The sequence below is a fragment of the Vigna angularis genome, chromosome 9 (assembly GCF_016808095.1).
Source record: "Vigna angularis cultivar LongXiaoDou No.4 chromosome 9, ASM1680809v1, whole genome shotgun sequence".
Lineage (NCBI taxonomy): Eukaryota > Viridiplantae > Streptophyta > Magnoliopsida > Fabales > Fabaceae > Vigna > Vigna angularis.
The window spans coordinates 10,293,833-10,311,706 of record NC_068978.1 but is presented as its reverse complement, the minus strand read 5'-3'; the positions used below and the strand labels follow the sequence as shown (position 1 = coordinate 10,311,706).

The window sequence follows — 17,874 nt, the reverse complement described above, 5'->3', positions numbered from 1 at the left end:
CATCAAAAACTTAGTAAAGAATTCAAATTTCTAAATATTTAAGTTAAGAAACAAAGTAGGTGAGTGAAGTGAACCCAAATTGCCACAAAATTTATCACATTTAATTAAACCAACAAATGACTATCTTGGTAAAAATTGGTTGCCATTGCTACAAACAAGAAGAAGCAAACCCTAACCATGAAAACCAAAAAGACCAAAAAAAAAGTGTCATACCTACATTTGAAGGTTGTACAAGGAGAAAGATGACAAGGACATGACAATGATAACGTAAGTGGAGAAGACAAATAATTTATGTAAAAAATAAAATAGAGTTTGTTATCATGAAGTTCATAGATATAAATCCATATATTCACACCTTTGTTCTATCATAATTTTCTTATCTTTCTAGTACATACATTATATTTTCACCACATATATTTAAACATAATATTACTTGTTGCATATGTTGATTTTAAATTTTATTTGTTTCAAATATATTATTTATTGTAATTTGAACTTTAATGTAATTTCTTATACCTTGTTTGACTTTGTTTGTCATTTAAATTCATGTGAATAGGGATTTATTAGTTTCGAAATTAAAAATTATTATCTTATATTCCAGTTGATATATTTTGAACATAAGCCTATCTTACTAAAAAGGCATTTTGTAGTAAATATAACAATTATGAGAAATTTTAATCCTCAAATTTAACAAATATAAGATTTAGTTAAAAGGGATATAATTGTTTGTACATAGCATATCAATCAACCATATGCATTATTGACATCTTTCAAATCATTCTAAATCATGAAATAAAGTATAAGTTCATAATGTAATCAATTGAACTACCACTATATCAGATATATTATGATAAGAGTAAGGTATTTGTGTATTCACATTAGAATTGGTTTGGTTTATTTAATGGTTAATTTGTGTGATCAAAATTTACACACATCATTTGATAAAAATGAATGGTGGTGATGATAAGTTGAAGATTCCTTACTTTAACTCAATAAGATACTTCATATAATTGAGGAAGCATGTGTAGTGGAAAAGAGGGACAACTTCATTCATGTCAATTTGGTGGTTAGATAATGGTATGTAGCAATTACAATTACAATCTATGGTTACAGCTACATCATTTAAGGAATTTCAAATTTACAAAAAAAATAAATGTTTGATAATGGCCATCTAGCAATTAACATGTAGGTTTGGGAATTGAAATTTTTTAAAATGTATTTTTAAATATTATGGATATATTTTTATTCAAATTTATAGGTTGGTATAGCAATTTAGTTTTTACTATATGAAAGTTTTATAATATATTTCAAACTTAAAATTTTGATATTAAGTTTTATGAAATAACTAAAGAAAATTACTCACCATAATTACCTAAAAATAAAACATTGTTTTAAGATGGGTTTAAAATATATGATTTACATTTCTTATATGATTTATTAAAAAAACATTTTAATTTTCTTAACGAATTTAAAACTGAATAGTTTTAACATATAATAAAAATAATAATTTTAACATATAATACTAATAATAAATTTTAGCATATAATACTAATAATATTTTAACATCATTATTACTAAAATAATAAGGAATTAATATATTTTCAAAAAAACAAAAACTATATGTTAGATTAAGTGTTCTAAAATTTTATAAATATCAAAATTGTAAATATCAAAATCTTCAAATACAACAAAAATGACCAACACTTCAAATGAGTGCAGTCTACAGCGTTCCGTAGGTTATATTTGGATTAACATTGTTTAGAATAAAACATTATTTGACTTCTAAAGCATGGTTGTTGTTAATCTGAGAGTTATTTCTCAACATAATTAATATACGAAAGTATAACATTCTAAAGCAGCCTCAGTCCTTCATTGAGACTCAAATCCAAGATCAAGTACATTACTTTCATCATGTTCACATCTTTGAAAATTACAGTTATACTGTTTGTTACAAATTGACACGATGGCTCAAACTCTACATGAACCACACTGAACCCCATGAACCAAAACTCATATGTTGAATCAGTGTGATCACAACACCCAGGTTACTCACATCTAGCTGTGAAAACTCACCTATAGCTAAAAATATTAAAAAACAAAGGACGGATGGCTCAGATCTGCATAATATTTAAGCTTCATGAGTAATTAATCAGAGCAAAAATAAAAAAAAACCCTACACTGTATGTATTCACCAAGAATCCCCTACTGATTTCTTTTCTTTGTAGTCCACAAAAAAGACAACATCCTAAAAAGCCAGAGTATCTTATCAAATGTGAGATCCATCCATCACACTACCTCTATCACTCCATTACCTTCAAATTCCTTTTGCTTTGGTTGAGGTGTAAAAAATGCAATGAGAAGAGGATTTCTTCTAAGGCAAGAAATAAAATCAATCTTGTCAACTCTTCCATCAACATCGTCATCAAATAACATAAAAAGTTCATTGACCTACAATTAACCAGTTTAAATCAGCCAAGCTACAAAGAGTTTAAGAATTTTAATTTTTAATGACAAACAATGCAGAGAAGACTAGATATAAATCACCTCATCCGCATTCCAGCTGATGATAACAGGTTGAATGAAATCTCGTAACTGATTTTGAAGGGAATCGAAAACATGTTAGAGATAACCATACACTTTGTAAAGGCGAATAAGGTGAAAGATTACATACCTCTTGTTCTACAATATATGGCCTTACTGCACCACCACACCCAGCAAAGGCTTCTTCACAGGCTTGATGGAACCCTGGTTGCGACATCACATGGGCAGATCCATACAAGAACTGGAAGCAACATGAAATTACAAGAGTGCACAAAACATAAGTGTTGGAATCAAACAAAAAAATTTTGAACCTTGTGTTGCAATTATTGGTTTTGCACACAAAAAAAAAGTGCATCCAGATGTCATAGCATTATTTTGCTACTTCCAATCTTCTATATAGCACAGAAACGTGGTACATCATCACAGATAGTTACCTGTCTGAAAGTAATTGTCCCACACTTCTCCACATCAATGAATGAAAATATCTGTAATGAAATATAAAACATAATATAATCAACAAAAGATGAAAAAGGCAGCAAAGTGAACTCTCAAGTCAAGCTCGAGTTCTGGTTTGGCAACAGAAAGTAGACAAATGAAAAAGAGGAAGTTAGAAAAAATTTCCTAAGCTGAAAAAATTCCACAGGAAAGGAAGAAAAACTTATATCAAAATTCCAAGTAAAAATCTTTTAGCATTCTGATAATGATATACCATAAAACCATGTCACGCAGATGGAAGTAGAGAATGTAACAAAATGTGCAGATCGCAACATCAAATCTTGATTTAATCCCTCAATATTAAAGAAATTTCAAGCTATTTGATGACTTACCTTTGCAGATAGCGGGCAAGCCTTAAGTCTTAAAACCCTCAAGAAGTCATGATATTGGACACGACCACTGTAAGCAAGATAGAGACTCCGTCATACAAGTGGTAAAGTTCACCAAATACAATCACATATATAGGTTACAGTTGCTAGTAAAAAAAGCAAAAAAAAAAAAATTATTATGCAAAAACCATTATCTTACTTTAATGTCTTTGCCCCAATGCGTATATGCAAGGATGGATAGATTTTTAGCTGAGAATTGCCAGCAATACTCGCGGACAGAAGGATTGATTAGCTTTCAACAGGTTTCTATAGCTCAATAGAGAGGTACTTGGTGTACTTGTAAACCTTATAGATTATTATCGTTAAAGATCCCCATTGTATGACAAATGTTAATTGTCTTACATGTCCTTAGGCATGTGTAATGCCCTTATTGGACTGAATGGGAAACTTAAAAATCTATCTGGAAATATTACATGCCCGAAAATCTAAGATCCCCAAGCTTGAAAGAGCAACATGTGCCTGTATACCTAAGACACCTTAAGGAAAATAAAAGGAATTTGAGATGCTACTGGTAATCTCATAAAACAACACATCCATGTATCAATAGTATACACATCTTGTCCGGGTCTCCAATTTGAGCAAATGTAATTAATGGGTATTTAGCTAGTTAGAGGGGTAAGGGAAGATGGATAGGAGAAGAGTCGTGTCCTATTTCTTGTTCTTTACTCCTATTCAACAAAAAAAATCATTTTCTTCCCATTTTCATTTCTAGATTTGACAAATTGGTGCCAGATCTTTGAGGGAGAGTCAGTTAGAGATGGCGGAAGCACAAAATTTGAGCCATGAAGATTCTGACATTAGTTGGACCAGATCCAATTGGTTGGATTGTTAGATATATATATAGGAGAAATTCAAAATTGATGACATTGTAAATTGAACATTCGCTCTTTGTGAAAGGAGAAATCCTTTGTAATTCGGAGAAAGTGTTTTCCTATTTCTTGTTCTTTCGATCATATTCAGTAAAAAATTTATATTCTTTCTCGTTTCAATTCTTGGTTCCTAAGACTTCCTGTGAAGAATTTCTTTCAAGAGACGTCTTGCAAGGATATAGATATACATGAAGTTAGCAACCGTAAGGATTTCAACAACCATGTCTCACAAAGAAGGTTTAAGGTTATTTCATTGTGAACAATGTATTAACACCATCAGTTCAAGTAAAAACTCAACATTCATCCTCATCAATATTTTAATTGCTCACCACCGAATATAAACATCAGTTAATAATGTTACCCTCCCACAGTACTAGAGCAATACACGTTTTTCTAGTTAGCTACAGTTACAACTTACAAGAATGTGATGTTAATACCTGGAATCAGGATTCATGGCCAAGAATTTATCCAGAAAGTCCACCACTTCCATGCTGCTGACATGAAATGACTGAAAAGTACAAAAATCTTTATTATTTCAGTAATACCACATAGGAATATCAATCAACGACATAGGATGTGTTATACTAACACCATGATCAATATACCACAATACATAATATTTTATCCCTTTCACTGGGATTACTATTAGGCTCAAACATTATGGAGCCAATCTTGGGCACTTATCAGTTACCTCTAGCATCCACTGGCATGGACAAAGGGTTACAGTGGCATTTGCATATACTAAAAAAGAAACAGATTTAAAAAGTGTAACTCAAAAGCTTACATAAGAGCAAAAAATATAATTTACCAGAGACTTGATAATATCAGGAAAGAAAAAAAGAAGTCAAGGGTATATTTAAAAATAGAATATCAATTCAAACTTGTTTTATGTAAGGGACTCACTGCTTCAAACTTAGTCACTTCAACCATATAACTTGAGGGGTTCTCCTAAAAAATTCAATCAAGATAAAATGTCAGCAACATCAAAATATGAATGCTAAGCATAACTTAAACTTTTTAAAGCAATGATGTAATATAAAGAAAATATTAAACATAATCTACATACCTAAGGTATCTATATTTTGCATTAATACTCTACCTTTTATTCCTTAAGGTGGATAATTAAAGAAATACACTGATTTAATCCAAAAAAAAAGACTCGAAGCATGATCTATACGCATGCCAGCCACTTGAAGAGTGGACTCGTGGAGATTGAGAAAATAGTTGTGGGACTGTAAAGCTTGAAGAAAGATAAGTTAACCGATGAGAATTTTGATTTATTTAAACATCACTTTAATAATTAAATAAACAAAAACTTGAGAGGAAAAAGGAGGGCTTCAATGGAAGCATGTGGCCATGTTATAACTGTTGGGTGTTATCTATGTTAGTAGTAATAAAGAATTAGACCGAGATAACATGACTAGGTTATAAACTGACCAGCTTGTTCTCTTAATTAGAATAATAATATGATTAGCCAACAACTATTTCCCATATAAATTTTTTAATTTCAATTTCATAGTAGAAATTCAAGTTGCTGCATTCAAAATCCATGGCAATTGTCTCAATCATCAAGAATGATTTCTAATACCAAGCCAACAAAAATATTTTTGGTACACGTCAACAGAATTTCAGTTTAACCCAGATTGCCATTCAACAGCAAGAGGAGTTATTCACCCATATCACAGCACATTGAAATCATCAATCTTCAAGAAGAAAACAGTAAGTAAAAAAAATAGAATGCTAGAATTGTTTACTTGGTTGTCTCTTCTACACAAGTTCCATTTGTGACAAACTTCCTGGTTTTCTTCCCTTTTTTGTTGGCTTTTAAATGTACATGGACACTTATGTAGGTGATTAGAGACTTACTCTTAGGATTTTGATAAGGGCAAAAAAGGGATATACCCATGTTTTCACTTTAGTAGAGATTACATCCAGTAGACAACAGTAACTGAAATATCAAAATGTTTTTAAATATGCGAAACTCTGGATATTCATTATCACATACACAATAATATAAAAATGCACACGCGTCCTGACATTTGATTTTCATGTTTGAATTTGACCATTATATATAATAGAAAACGAACAAATTTATAAGTAGAAAAAACAATAAACTAACTAGAATCAAGATATAATTGAAACCAATAAAAAAAACACACCTGTTTTGCTTCTTGTGCTTTCAAATAAAACATTGTGTCTCCATAAGAATGTCCTGTCTGGACAGCATTCAATGCAGTTGCAAGAGCACGGCTAGTCTGCATTTGTCCACTTATTAATTGTTGAATAGTTACCAATACAAGGAACGAGTAAATTCAAATCATGCAGTATACTTCTATGTAACAAAAGACAGTGATAGAAGAGATAAAAAGGGAAAAGGATGCAATATTTACAAAATATTAGATGAGTTTTGATTAAATTCCTTTAGATAGAAGCTACTCCGACTTTCTCTTGCATACATATTAGATGAGTTATGATATCTAAACCAATCAAACTGTCCATCTACTGAAATCCTATGTACAAGTGCATCATCCCCATTAATCTTGCCATCACTTTGAAAAATGGATCCTAGAGACCTAGAACCGGCAATCCATCAGATTAGTGCCTCCTTGAAATTTAGGGTGAAAAAATTCAAAGTTAAATTTTATACAATCTTTAACATCAAGTTTGCCCTTAATGTGTTCACCACTTCATAAGGAAACCAAAACACCAAACTAATCCAGAGGTAAATGAAGATTCCAAGATTTCCAGAGACAAATCTTCTTCAACTCAATTCACAGCAGAAATTTATAAACCAATGGAGATTTCTAGTATCATACAGATACGATTGTTTTCAGCATTTAGCAAATATGAGCGTAAATATTAAAATCCTCCAACAATATATGAAAGTTGCACAACAAAACCAGAAAACTCACCCTCTCCCGAAAATGAACTGCAGTTTCCTTACCATCCAGGGGATAAACAACTGGAAGATATTCTATCTGTTCAATTCAAGATAAAAGTTCAAAGTCACTTCAAAAAATAATAAGTTTCCCAAAGTGATGGATTAAACTCTATTAAGAAAACCCAATCCATAAGAGAGTATACCTCAAAGAAATTGTGAAATTGAGTGAACATCCTGAACATAAGCTTCCCCAAAGAAACATTACCCCTAACAAATTTGCATGTAAAACAATTAGTGCGATATTCTATTCTTACAAACAACGGTAATGAATTGCATGGGGTTTCACAAATAATTTACCAGGATTGGTCAAAGTGCACATGAGGATAGCGTACAATTACAGGCTGGATTGGGTATCCTGGGATAAATGCACCAAGTTGGAAGGAGATAAGGTTCCTGCCATTGGTTGTCGTTCCCTCAGGAAATAATAGAACTCGGGGAAATTTATCGCAAGAGGCCCTTCTCTGTTATTCAGTTCCTTGAAAGCAGATTTCTGTATCAAATAGCTTATAAAATTGATAACATGCAAATTATATAAAGTAATTCATGCCCAGCATATCTGTTGTTCAGCCCAGTTAGTTTTGAATAATTCTTGCTATTCAATTCTACAATCTGAAGCAACTGTTACTTTACAACTTGCTCAACCATCACTCGGCTCCATGGTTTTTTCAAGATTTTACAGACAGCTAGACTTTTCCTAACTTATTTTTACAATCTCAAGAATTAACATAGCACATTTTATGCTAATAACATATTTAAACACACCTACCAAAGGCCAACAGAAGAAAAAAAATGAGGAAACACTTTACTGTATGTCGTGCTCTACTTATATTAGTTATACACACCCTAAATCATTAAATATATTTTACAAAACTTTTCTAGAGATTTTGCTAAAAAGTAGGGGTGTCAAAAGAGGTAAATGAGAATAGATAGGCGATTGAGCATCAATTGACAACATAATAATCAAACAACAGCAATCTCCATATATAGATCAAATAACAATAGCCGTGCAAAAAGAAATGTTTTACCTTTATTTCCCTGATAGCCTTCCTCCTTGATGATGGTAAGAATCTGTTAACATATATAACCTGAAAACATAGAAGTGGAAGAAATGGAAAATGGTTGAATGGCAAGTGTACTTGTATTTGTGAATTTGCATACATAAAACGCAACCAATAAATGAGATTACCTGCATTGCTCTTATAATGGTGCCAACAAAAGGTATGGAGTCATGAGACTCAGATGCCACAATAGTGGGAAATAATTCGTAGAAATAGAAGATCGGTTCAATGTATGATACATGATTGGATACAATTATAGGAGCAATTTCCCTGGGTGCAGGTTTTCCTTTACGTTTTATCCACTGATAGCTGCAATGAGCAGAAGGAGACAACAATACAAAGATATTCATGTTTCAGAACCAAATAAGATAAGGGTGTAAACAAATGTAGAAAACAAAAAGAACCTTCAAGTAAAAACAACCGAACCATCATATGCTTACCTGAATGAGACAACATAAACTAATATTTACCTGAGGTTTGTGGTCATATAATACGCAATGGCAATTATTTGTTTACTTCAGTCTTTTTTTTTCTAATTTACTTTTAGTTTTTACTGATTTCTCTAATGAAATTCTTATACAATTATATACACATGTACAAATACACGGTACACTCTATGCCCATATGCTACCTTCCACAAAACATAACGTTACAAGGAAACCTCCAATTCTTATTCATAAAACTATAAAGAATACTTCATTCTTCTTTACTCGTCCCTTGTCCTCCCTTAAACAAAGCAATTACCAAAACTATTTGCACGAAAGCCAATTTTAGCATTTCTCTGGCAAGCAATTCACCTATTTTCCCCCCATCATTTCCCACGTCCCAACCCAAGAATAATAAAAAAAATTTCACTGACAAACATATCTGCTGAAATAACGAGAAAATCACCCGCCCCATTTCCATTAACAACGGAAAAAAAGTCCCTTCCCCCATTCTCACCAAACTTGAAGCGGTCTTTTTCTCACCAACCACAGTTATGAACTTCACTCCAATCATCATTAAGCAATTCCCATCACAACGTAACAAATTACCATGTCCAAAGGAGCAATAATAGCATGTGCCCAAATGCCACATCAAACGTACTCACCGCACGTACCCTAAACCATTGTTTTCCCTTGCATACACTAATAATTCCAGAAAAAAATAACTTCCTTCCAAAACCCCTCTTACGAAAAAAAATAGTACATAAATAAGCAAACAAATCAGTCCGTGTTAGCTAAATAATCGTTCTCCAAAATCAACGGTACAATTCTTGCAAATAATCTTTAAAGAACAGTTCCAACTTCCCAGAAAGCAAATAATCCTAAAAACAAAGCAAACATCTAAACAAACCAGTCGCTGAAACTAAGATCTAAAATCAATTGAAAAAACCGTAATCGAAAGAAAAACCAGAAGCGAAGTCAAGAAGAGTACCCAAACGAAAAAAGAATGCATCTGGCGCACATTCTTGTGATCCACATAACCCTACACCTCCACTTGGGCATGGGATTCTCCTTGTCCTTCCACCCTTCCAGCGCCACTTTCGTCGCCACGTACCCGACGGCGAGGCAGAGCCCGAACAGTACGAGCCGCAGCAGCGCCACCGGCAGACACAGCACCGTCTTCGCCCACTCATAGAGCCCTGCCACCGTCGGCGTGCCGTTGCGGAAGGGGTCCAGGGTTGTGGGCGGCGGCACGAGGAGCTCGTCGTCGCATCCGAGCGAGCGGTAGGGGTTGCCATCGGCGGAGGGAGCGGCGGAGGAGTGGACGGTGAGTACGATGTGATCGGGGGAGAGAAGCGGGGAGGTGAGATCAGCATCCGCCATTGGCCGGTGTAGATGACCGTAGAGATACGGTATAAATACTGTATAGTGGAAGTGGACTGAAACGTGGCTAAGAAGAAAAAAGAGAGGCAAAAGAAAGAAAGAAGAAGAAAAAGCGAGTGATGATGAATCAGAGAATGAAACGGTGCCTCGTTTGTGGTGTGCAGCGTTTTATTTCCTTCTTTTCTTTTCTTTTTTTCTCGACGTTGATGGCATGTACCGTCTGTCTGTCGCTTTACAGAAATATTCAAAATTAATTTCATTCTGTTATTTAAAATTCTTTTTTTTTTCAATATATTATTTATTCCTTTGTTGTTTTAGGCTTAATTATTTCATTATTTGAATTCCCTCCTAATTTTGTTTTCTTATCTCTTAAATTAGATTTAAATTTTAATTAAACTTGTTGATAATTTATAAAAATTAGGTCGGTTTAGTGCGGGTGACGAAAAGTGGAAGTTGGCATGTTGGTATTATTATTATATATTTATTACATATTTATTTATGTTTATATATGAAAGAATTATTAATATAAGAAAGCATTTTGCAGAGAGAAACACGATGTAGCCACTTGTTCTATGCATGTTGTCATGGATGTGGACGGCGTGTTTCGTCTCTTTCACTTGGTTTTCACATGGATTCTTCAAAACCTTAGTCCATGGATTTGGAGAAAAAAAATAAAAAGTAAAAATAATATATATATATATATATATATTATTACTACTATTATTATTATTTTTATTATATAAATTATGTAATAAAAAATAATATTGTTGATGCTTGGAGGAATGGTAGTTTGTTTAGTAGTTTGGATTTTGGAAAACTAAAGAACAATAAAAAAATGTCTTACAAAATGAATGTGTCTGGAAATGCTGAATTTATAGATACTATAAACTAATAAATAGTTTTTTTAAGAAGAGATTATTCAAACGTGTGTGTTAAAATTATTTGATAAAAGAAGTCAATATAAGCACAAAATTTTTATTTTGTATTATTTCATTTTACTCTTTTTTTAGATTATTCGTAGTTTAATATTGATTAAAAATAAAAATAAAATGAAATATGAGAGAAGAAATGAGAAATTTAGAAAAATTTATCAGCCTTAATTTTTTTTTTCTTTGGAAAGTGGTTAATAAAATATGAGATTGCGTAAATTAAGGGGGAAATAATGAAAAACAATTTAAAAGAAAATTTTAAGAGTGACATGATAAGTATCTTTTTAATGGTTCCTTGTCTTAAAAATAAAATTTAATTTATTTTTTGAAGAAAAAAAAAGTATATCTCTTTTTGATGTTCGTGTTTGGAAAATAATAAATAAATAATCCATTGGTAAAAGTAAAGTATGTGTTGGAAAATTATTTAAATGAAGCATGCGATTTGGTTTGATCTAATCGTGTTGGATATGGTTTTTCTATGTTTAGATCATGTGATCACATAATAGCTAGTATTAACTATGTCATTCTGACATTTTATCGTGAAACTGAATAAAATAGTAAATGAAATACTTCTTTATGCACTCTATAGTTTTCCTTCCACACCTGCCGTACATTTCAGAATTACTTTTGCACCCCGTGATTTCTTCCTGCACCTCCATGAAGTACGGAAATGTCTAAAATATTCTTCCTTGAATTGTGAAATTTGGAAATATATTTCAAACTATACCATATAAAATGTTTTTTCAAACCCAAATTTATATTCTCAATTACACTGTCTATATAATTTGAAATATATTTTCAAATTGTTTAGTTAAGTAAATACTTATTGCATAATAATTTTAAATTTAGATAATATTTTTAAAATTTGAATTCATATTTATCCGTCTTTTATCAATTATTTTTTTGACAAAAGTATGGCAGGGATATTAACTTTGAATGTGAATATGAGACATTTCTTAGTTTAATAGGATTTTTCATTGCGAGATAACAAATAAATGGATGGGTATTGTTTGAACTTGTATAAATTTTGACAAAAAGTTTTTTATTTTATTAATTGAGTATGAATAAATAATAGGTTTAATAGGTTCGGACGTTCCTATATTTGCGGGTTGGTTTCAATTGGATCCTCCAATTTTGAAAGTGATCAATTGGGTCCCTAATTTGGTCAATCTGATTCAATAATAGGATCTTCGTTAAATGCAGTTAACGACGTTAACTTTGTTATCAAGTGGCAAGCTGAGGCATCCAGGTGGCATCCTTCGTGGATTTTTAACATTTATAATTGTTAAGTATATTAATAAATGAAAATATAATTAGAAATTATTAAACATATTAAATTATTAAACATATTAAGCAATGTTTCCTATTTTGGGGTAGCTTCTGTATGAGAAATTGGGAAAATCTACGAAGTTAAGGTTCGTTGCTGGAAATGGCATTGTGCTGGCATTTGGGGAGCATCGCTTTTGCGTGAGAAATTACTTAGACATAAGCTTTCGTTGTATTAAATTGTAGTGATCTATCGGTGGTTTTGAGTAGAAGCAGGTAATTTTTGGCGGTGAATCACGTGGAAGAGTTTCGCGAAGGTCGTTGGAGGTGTAGCATGTGTCCAGGTTAGATGCAGATGACTTCATCCCTGTTTGCTTTAGGAAGTCAACATACGAAGAAATATACTCTTCCATTGTGTATCCAATTAATGATCAGAATATGTGGGAAATTACCCCATATAATGATGTGCTCCCTCCAAAAAAGAGAATATTGCCAGGGAGGCCCAAGAAGAAAAGAAGGTTGCAGGAATGGGAGTTAGTCAGGGACGAAACAAGAATGAGGAAGGGTGGTATACATAAAAGATGTGGCATTTGTAAGGAGCTGGGTCACAACAGAACTTCTTGCCAGAAATCAACCCAAGATGGTGAAGTCAACCCTGACCAAACACAACAAAGCAACCCAACAAATGAAGAAAACATACCATCATCAAATCAGCCTTAAGCAAGCAAGCTACAACCAATTCTGATGTTTACTGGCACAATTGCAGCAGTTGTTTTTTGTACCTTGTAATGATGTAAAAAATTATGATGTTGAACCTTTTCTGATTAATACCAGTTTGCTGTAATGTCAACTTTGCATTTATGAAATGTTATCTTTGCTTTTATGGAATGATTCATACCAGTTTGCTCAAAGCTTTTGTTATTTTAGAAGTTTTGTCTTTATCTTCCTGTGTTTGCAGTGATTACTTCTTTAAGAAGTTTTTTTATCTCTGTGTTTGCAACACAAGGAATAACTCAAGGTTAATGGGATGACCTGATGAGTGTAATTTAAAATGTCAGCAGCTCATAACTCAAAGCTATCAAATGTAAAGCTGAAGCCAATAGTATCTCAGCAATTTATCTGTGGTCTGAACAGGATAACAATGCTATAATTTAGCATTATAACAATGAAACTGCTTATTCTATAAAGATGATTTAGCATTATATGGACTGAATTTATATGGACTATATACATTCAGCAGTAATTTAGCAGTAATTTATAAAGTAATTTATATGGACTGAATTTATATGGACTGTATAATTCAGCATTATATGGACTCTATAAAGATAATTTAGCAGTAATTTTGTACATAGTATATGGACTGAATTTATAACAACTCTTCCATTTCATTCATTTCCTTAAGGATCCCGATATTTGACAACAGATTTTTGACACACTTTTGCCAACGTTGGTGTCAAGACCAAGTTGGTTCAAGTGTTGAAACAAGTGCAGGCCATTTTGTGCCTTGTAATCGATTACAAGAGCCTTGTAAACGATTACACGAACAAAAGTCTAGTTTTGTACAAAAAATTGTGCTGCAGGAGCCACCTGTGCGCACATAAGTAGCCAAAGACAATTTGAGTGAGATAACATGTTGTCAACTTTGACATTTGCTGGCTATTTTAATGATAACTTTTCTCACCGACCTCCAAATGATGTGATTCTTTTTTTATTAGAAACTAGACTCAAAAAGCTTTCCAATGACTACTAATTTGTAATTTTTGGACATCTGAGTTCATACAGTTTATTCCTTAAAGTTAGCGTTTTATATATTCCTACCAACTCTGACCTTTCTTGGTTGTTTTGCTCATAACTTTCTCCACCGAACTCCAAATGAGTTGATTCTTGTTTTGTTGGAATCTATACTCAAAGACCTTTCAAATTATGTCATGGTAATCAAGTTTAGGCCTTTTTTGCCATTGTAATCGATTACAAGGACCCTGTAAATGATTACCACAGTGTTTTTTCTACAGATTAGCTCTGCACTTGTCCAACTTGGTCCCCTCAGTAAGAATGGTTTCTTCTCCACTTCTTGGGGTCACCTCCCATCACTTACCACTCTCTACCACCACTGAAACACCAACACCAAGTAAATACAAGTGGACTTGTGCCTGAAAGTAACAATTTTTGCCAATGATCACCCATGACACCATAGCTGACTACTTCAGTTCAACTTTCTGTACAAAACAGTGATCTCTCTCGTGTAATCATTTACCAGGCCACTGTAAACGATTACCACAGTGTTTTTTTTGTAGATTAGCCATGCACTTCTCCAACTTGGTCCCTTCAGTAAGAATGGCTTCTTCCCCACTTCTTGGGGTCACCTCCCATCACCTACCACCCTCTACCACCAGTCAAACACCAACACCAAGTAAATACAAGTAGACTTGTGCTTTAAATTAACATTTTTTGCCAATGATCACCCAGGACACCACAACTGACTACTTCAGTTCAACTTTCTGTACAAAACAGTGATTTCTCTCGTGTAATCGTTTACGAGGCCACTGTAAACGATTACCATAATGTTTTTTTTGCAGATTAGCTCTGCACTTGTCCAACTTGGTCCCCTCAGTAAGAATGGCTTCTTCCCCACTTCCACTTCTTGGGGTCACCAAACATAACCTCCCAACCAGTAATGACCCTTAAATTCACTTGTATGGTTTTTTGGTCTACAAATTCCACAACTTATATTCATTTCTGAAACCATTGCCTACATTTTAAATACTTATTAATATTCTGCGTTATTTTTTCAATATAACACCTTTATTCATTATAACACACACAACGTAAAAAAATTAAATTCATGACACCCAAACCGCCACCAGACTTCGAATCAGAAAAAAGATACAAGAATAGATGACACAACGACATAGATGAAAGAAGTGAAGGTCAAATCCCAAAACAAGGTAAAACGCAACTAGGGTTAGAACGACAGAGAAGATAGAGGTTAGATCGAGAGAGAAGATAGAAGGGATGAAAGAATTGTAGAGGTGAGAGCGAAAAAACGAAAACGAAAACCGCGAAACCAAAAATGTTAAACTTGTAAACTTTTCTTTTATTTTATTTGTGAATAATATAAAAATGTTATAAATCCACCTATACAGCTCAAAAGGATGCCACCTGGATGCCTCAGCTTGCCACTTGATAACAAAGTTAACGTCGTTAACTGCATTTAACGAAGATCCTATTATTGAATCAGATTGACCAAATTAGGGACCCAATTGATCACTTTCAAAATTGGAGGACCCAATTGAAACCAACCCGCAAATATAGGGACCTCCGAACCTATTAAACCTAAATAATATTTATTTTTGTAAATTAAATATCAAAACAAAACATGAGTATATAAATAGTTTTGTTATAAATAAGTTTTATTATTTAAAAATGTATTATCTTTCTAGAAAACATTTTTCTAGAACTCTCTATTTTCTCAATTATAGCACATCAATCATCTGTTTGACGATCAGGAAGTTCCTAGGAGATCACGGTGGAGTAATCTACATATCTACCCAATCAATTTCTAGAATAGAGTAAATAACTTTCGACTCCTTTTTCTCTTCCGTTTCTAATTTGAAATTCTAGGAAGTGATTCTTTGTCGCATGCATCTTTTTATTTCTCTTCCTAATTCTATTGTAATTTGTGGTCCTTAGGACTCTTTCCATTTCCAATTTGGTGTTTTGTAGGCATTTCTAGAGTTCCTTAAACTCTAAGCAAGGGGGTCAGCATTTTAGAGCTTCATTGATCGGTGTAAGGTAAGGGAAGCTAGTGTTTGTATTTCTATTATGTTGTGTAAATTTAGTGCTTGCATGTATGATAATTTGATTTGATAACAATCTGAATATTGTGGTTAATATTAGTTCCTTTAAATAATGATTAAAGACTATGTGATGGTTAGATGTTTGGTATGGTTTAGTTGTAATGATTCTGTTGATATGTTTGTGTATAATGAAGTGTATTGACGATTGATATTGAATTCAAAGTGGTTGGAGTGAAGATTAACCAAATTCTTCAGTTTTAAGGTAAAAAAAAGAGAGGTTTTGAGAATTGGGTTTGAGAGATAGGTATTAGAATGAGAAAATAACTGGATTAGTACTGTCATGGGTTCATTTGAGACTTGTTAGAGGTGTTATTTGATTGGAAACTGATATGGAATGAAGAGGTAATTTATAGTGGAAGTTTTAAAGTGTTTTTGGAGTAAAAAAGGGGTTTTGAGTAGTAAGAATTGAAGATAAGAGGTGAGGGCTATTTGGATAGTTGGAAGCTGATTGGGAGACCTATTATGACTTATTTGGGCTGTCAAATGAAGAAAATCTAGTGTAGAACAGTTTTTGAGCATGTTAGAGGGAGTTATTAGGTGTTTTTTGGTTCAAATTGAGGTTTTACATGGTGAGTTTTTGAAACAACAAGTCTAGGAGTAAACTGGAAGGTTGAAGTGAGTTATTAGCGTATTATGACTTGTACATGATGTTAGTTTGCTGATATGGAAGTTAGAAAATGTAGAATTGAGTTTGGGTAGCTTAGGTAAGTGATATGGGGTTTTGGATGGTCATTTTGAGTTAGAAGTATGTTTTTAGAGGTTTCTAGTGCCTAAGGTGGTAGGAACTTTTTAAACTTGTGTAGAGGGTCACCAAATTCAAAATAGAAGAGTTTTAGAACTTGGTGTAGCGTTGGGCGCCCCTTAGGCGCCCTTTTTGAGAGAGGAATTCGTCTGGGTGCCCTTGTCTAGGGATCTAGAGCCTGAGTGCCCTTTTAAGGGTGCCCGAGCGCCACTGCACTAGTTTTGGTTTTTTTCAGGTTTTGAAAATCTCAAATTCAGTGTTTTGGATATCAATTTTTACGTTCTTTAGGTCGTTTTGGGGATTTTGGACCCTTCCGGAACTGTTAATGAGGTTTCAAAGTCATTTTCCTTGCCTAATGTGGGTATCAAGATGCTATGAAGAAAATTGTGTTGTGTTGTGTTGTGATTTCTGTTGACTTGTAAGTGTGTTTCTTGTTCTCTAATGTATTATTAGCAGTCTCGTTTATTGGTATACTATGTGAATGAAAATGATGCATATGAATATTGTGATGAGTAGTTTGTGAATGAGTTGAATGGTTGATGGATGTAATTCCATGACTCGTGGAGAAGTTACATGGTGGTATCTATGTTGTTGTTGTATGAATGTATGGAGTTAATCCGAGGTTTATCCTCTCAATAACATCAATCTCAAGTAGAGATGGATTGTAATGTGGTGGAGAGTAGCAGGAGATCCTAGTCTATGGTCATCTGTTAGGGACATAGGTTTTGACGGACTAACCTTGTGGATGACATAGGTTTGTGTGATTTGAATGGGTATCGTTAGAGGCCACCACAAGTGCATGAACCACCGTACCTCGACATTCATACTGTATCCAGATGGTCAAGTCTAAGTCTGTGGCATGTTAGGATGGATGTTTATCTTATGTGTGTAATATAATGTGTGATGAAATTTTCTTTGATTAAGATGAATTGTCACTAGCTTACACTTACTTTTTGTGTTGTCTGTCTTTATGTATGTT

At 33.2% G+C, this 17,874-nt stretch overlaps 1 protein-coding gene across 1 annotated transcript; it reads right to left on the bottom strand.

The window, feature by feature from the left end:
- Positions 1 to 1,872: 1,872 nt before the first annotated feature.
- On the bottom strand, positions 1,873 to 10,337 carry LOC108347555 (lysophospholipid acyltransferase LPEAT2). Its single transcript, XM_017586871.2, has 14 exons — positions 9,710 to 10,337; positions 8,422 to 8,602; positions 8,261 to 8,320; positions 7,533 to 7,696; positions 7,379 to 7,442; positions 7,207 to 7,272; positions 6,454 to 6,549; positions 5,198 to 5,242; positions 4,732 to 4,802; positions 3,369 to 3,435; positions 2,976 to 3,026; positions 2,672 to 2,782; positions 2,545 to 2,592; positions 1,873 to 2,448 (listed from the first exon to the last, which is right to left on the bottom strand). Exons 1-14 carry the CDS (start codon positions 10,099 to 10,101, stop codon positions 2,287 to 2,289), a joined length of 1,578 nt encoding a protein of 525 aa, XP_017442360.1. The 5' UTR covers positions 10,102 to 10,337; the 3' UTR covers positions 1,873 to 2,286.
- Between the last annotated feature and the right edge of the window lie 7,537 nt (positions 10,338 to 17,874).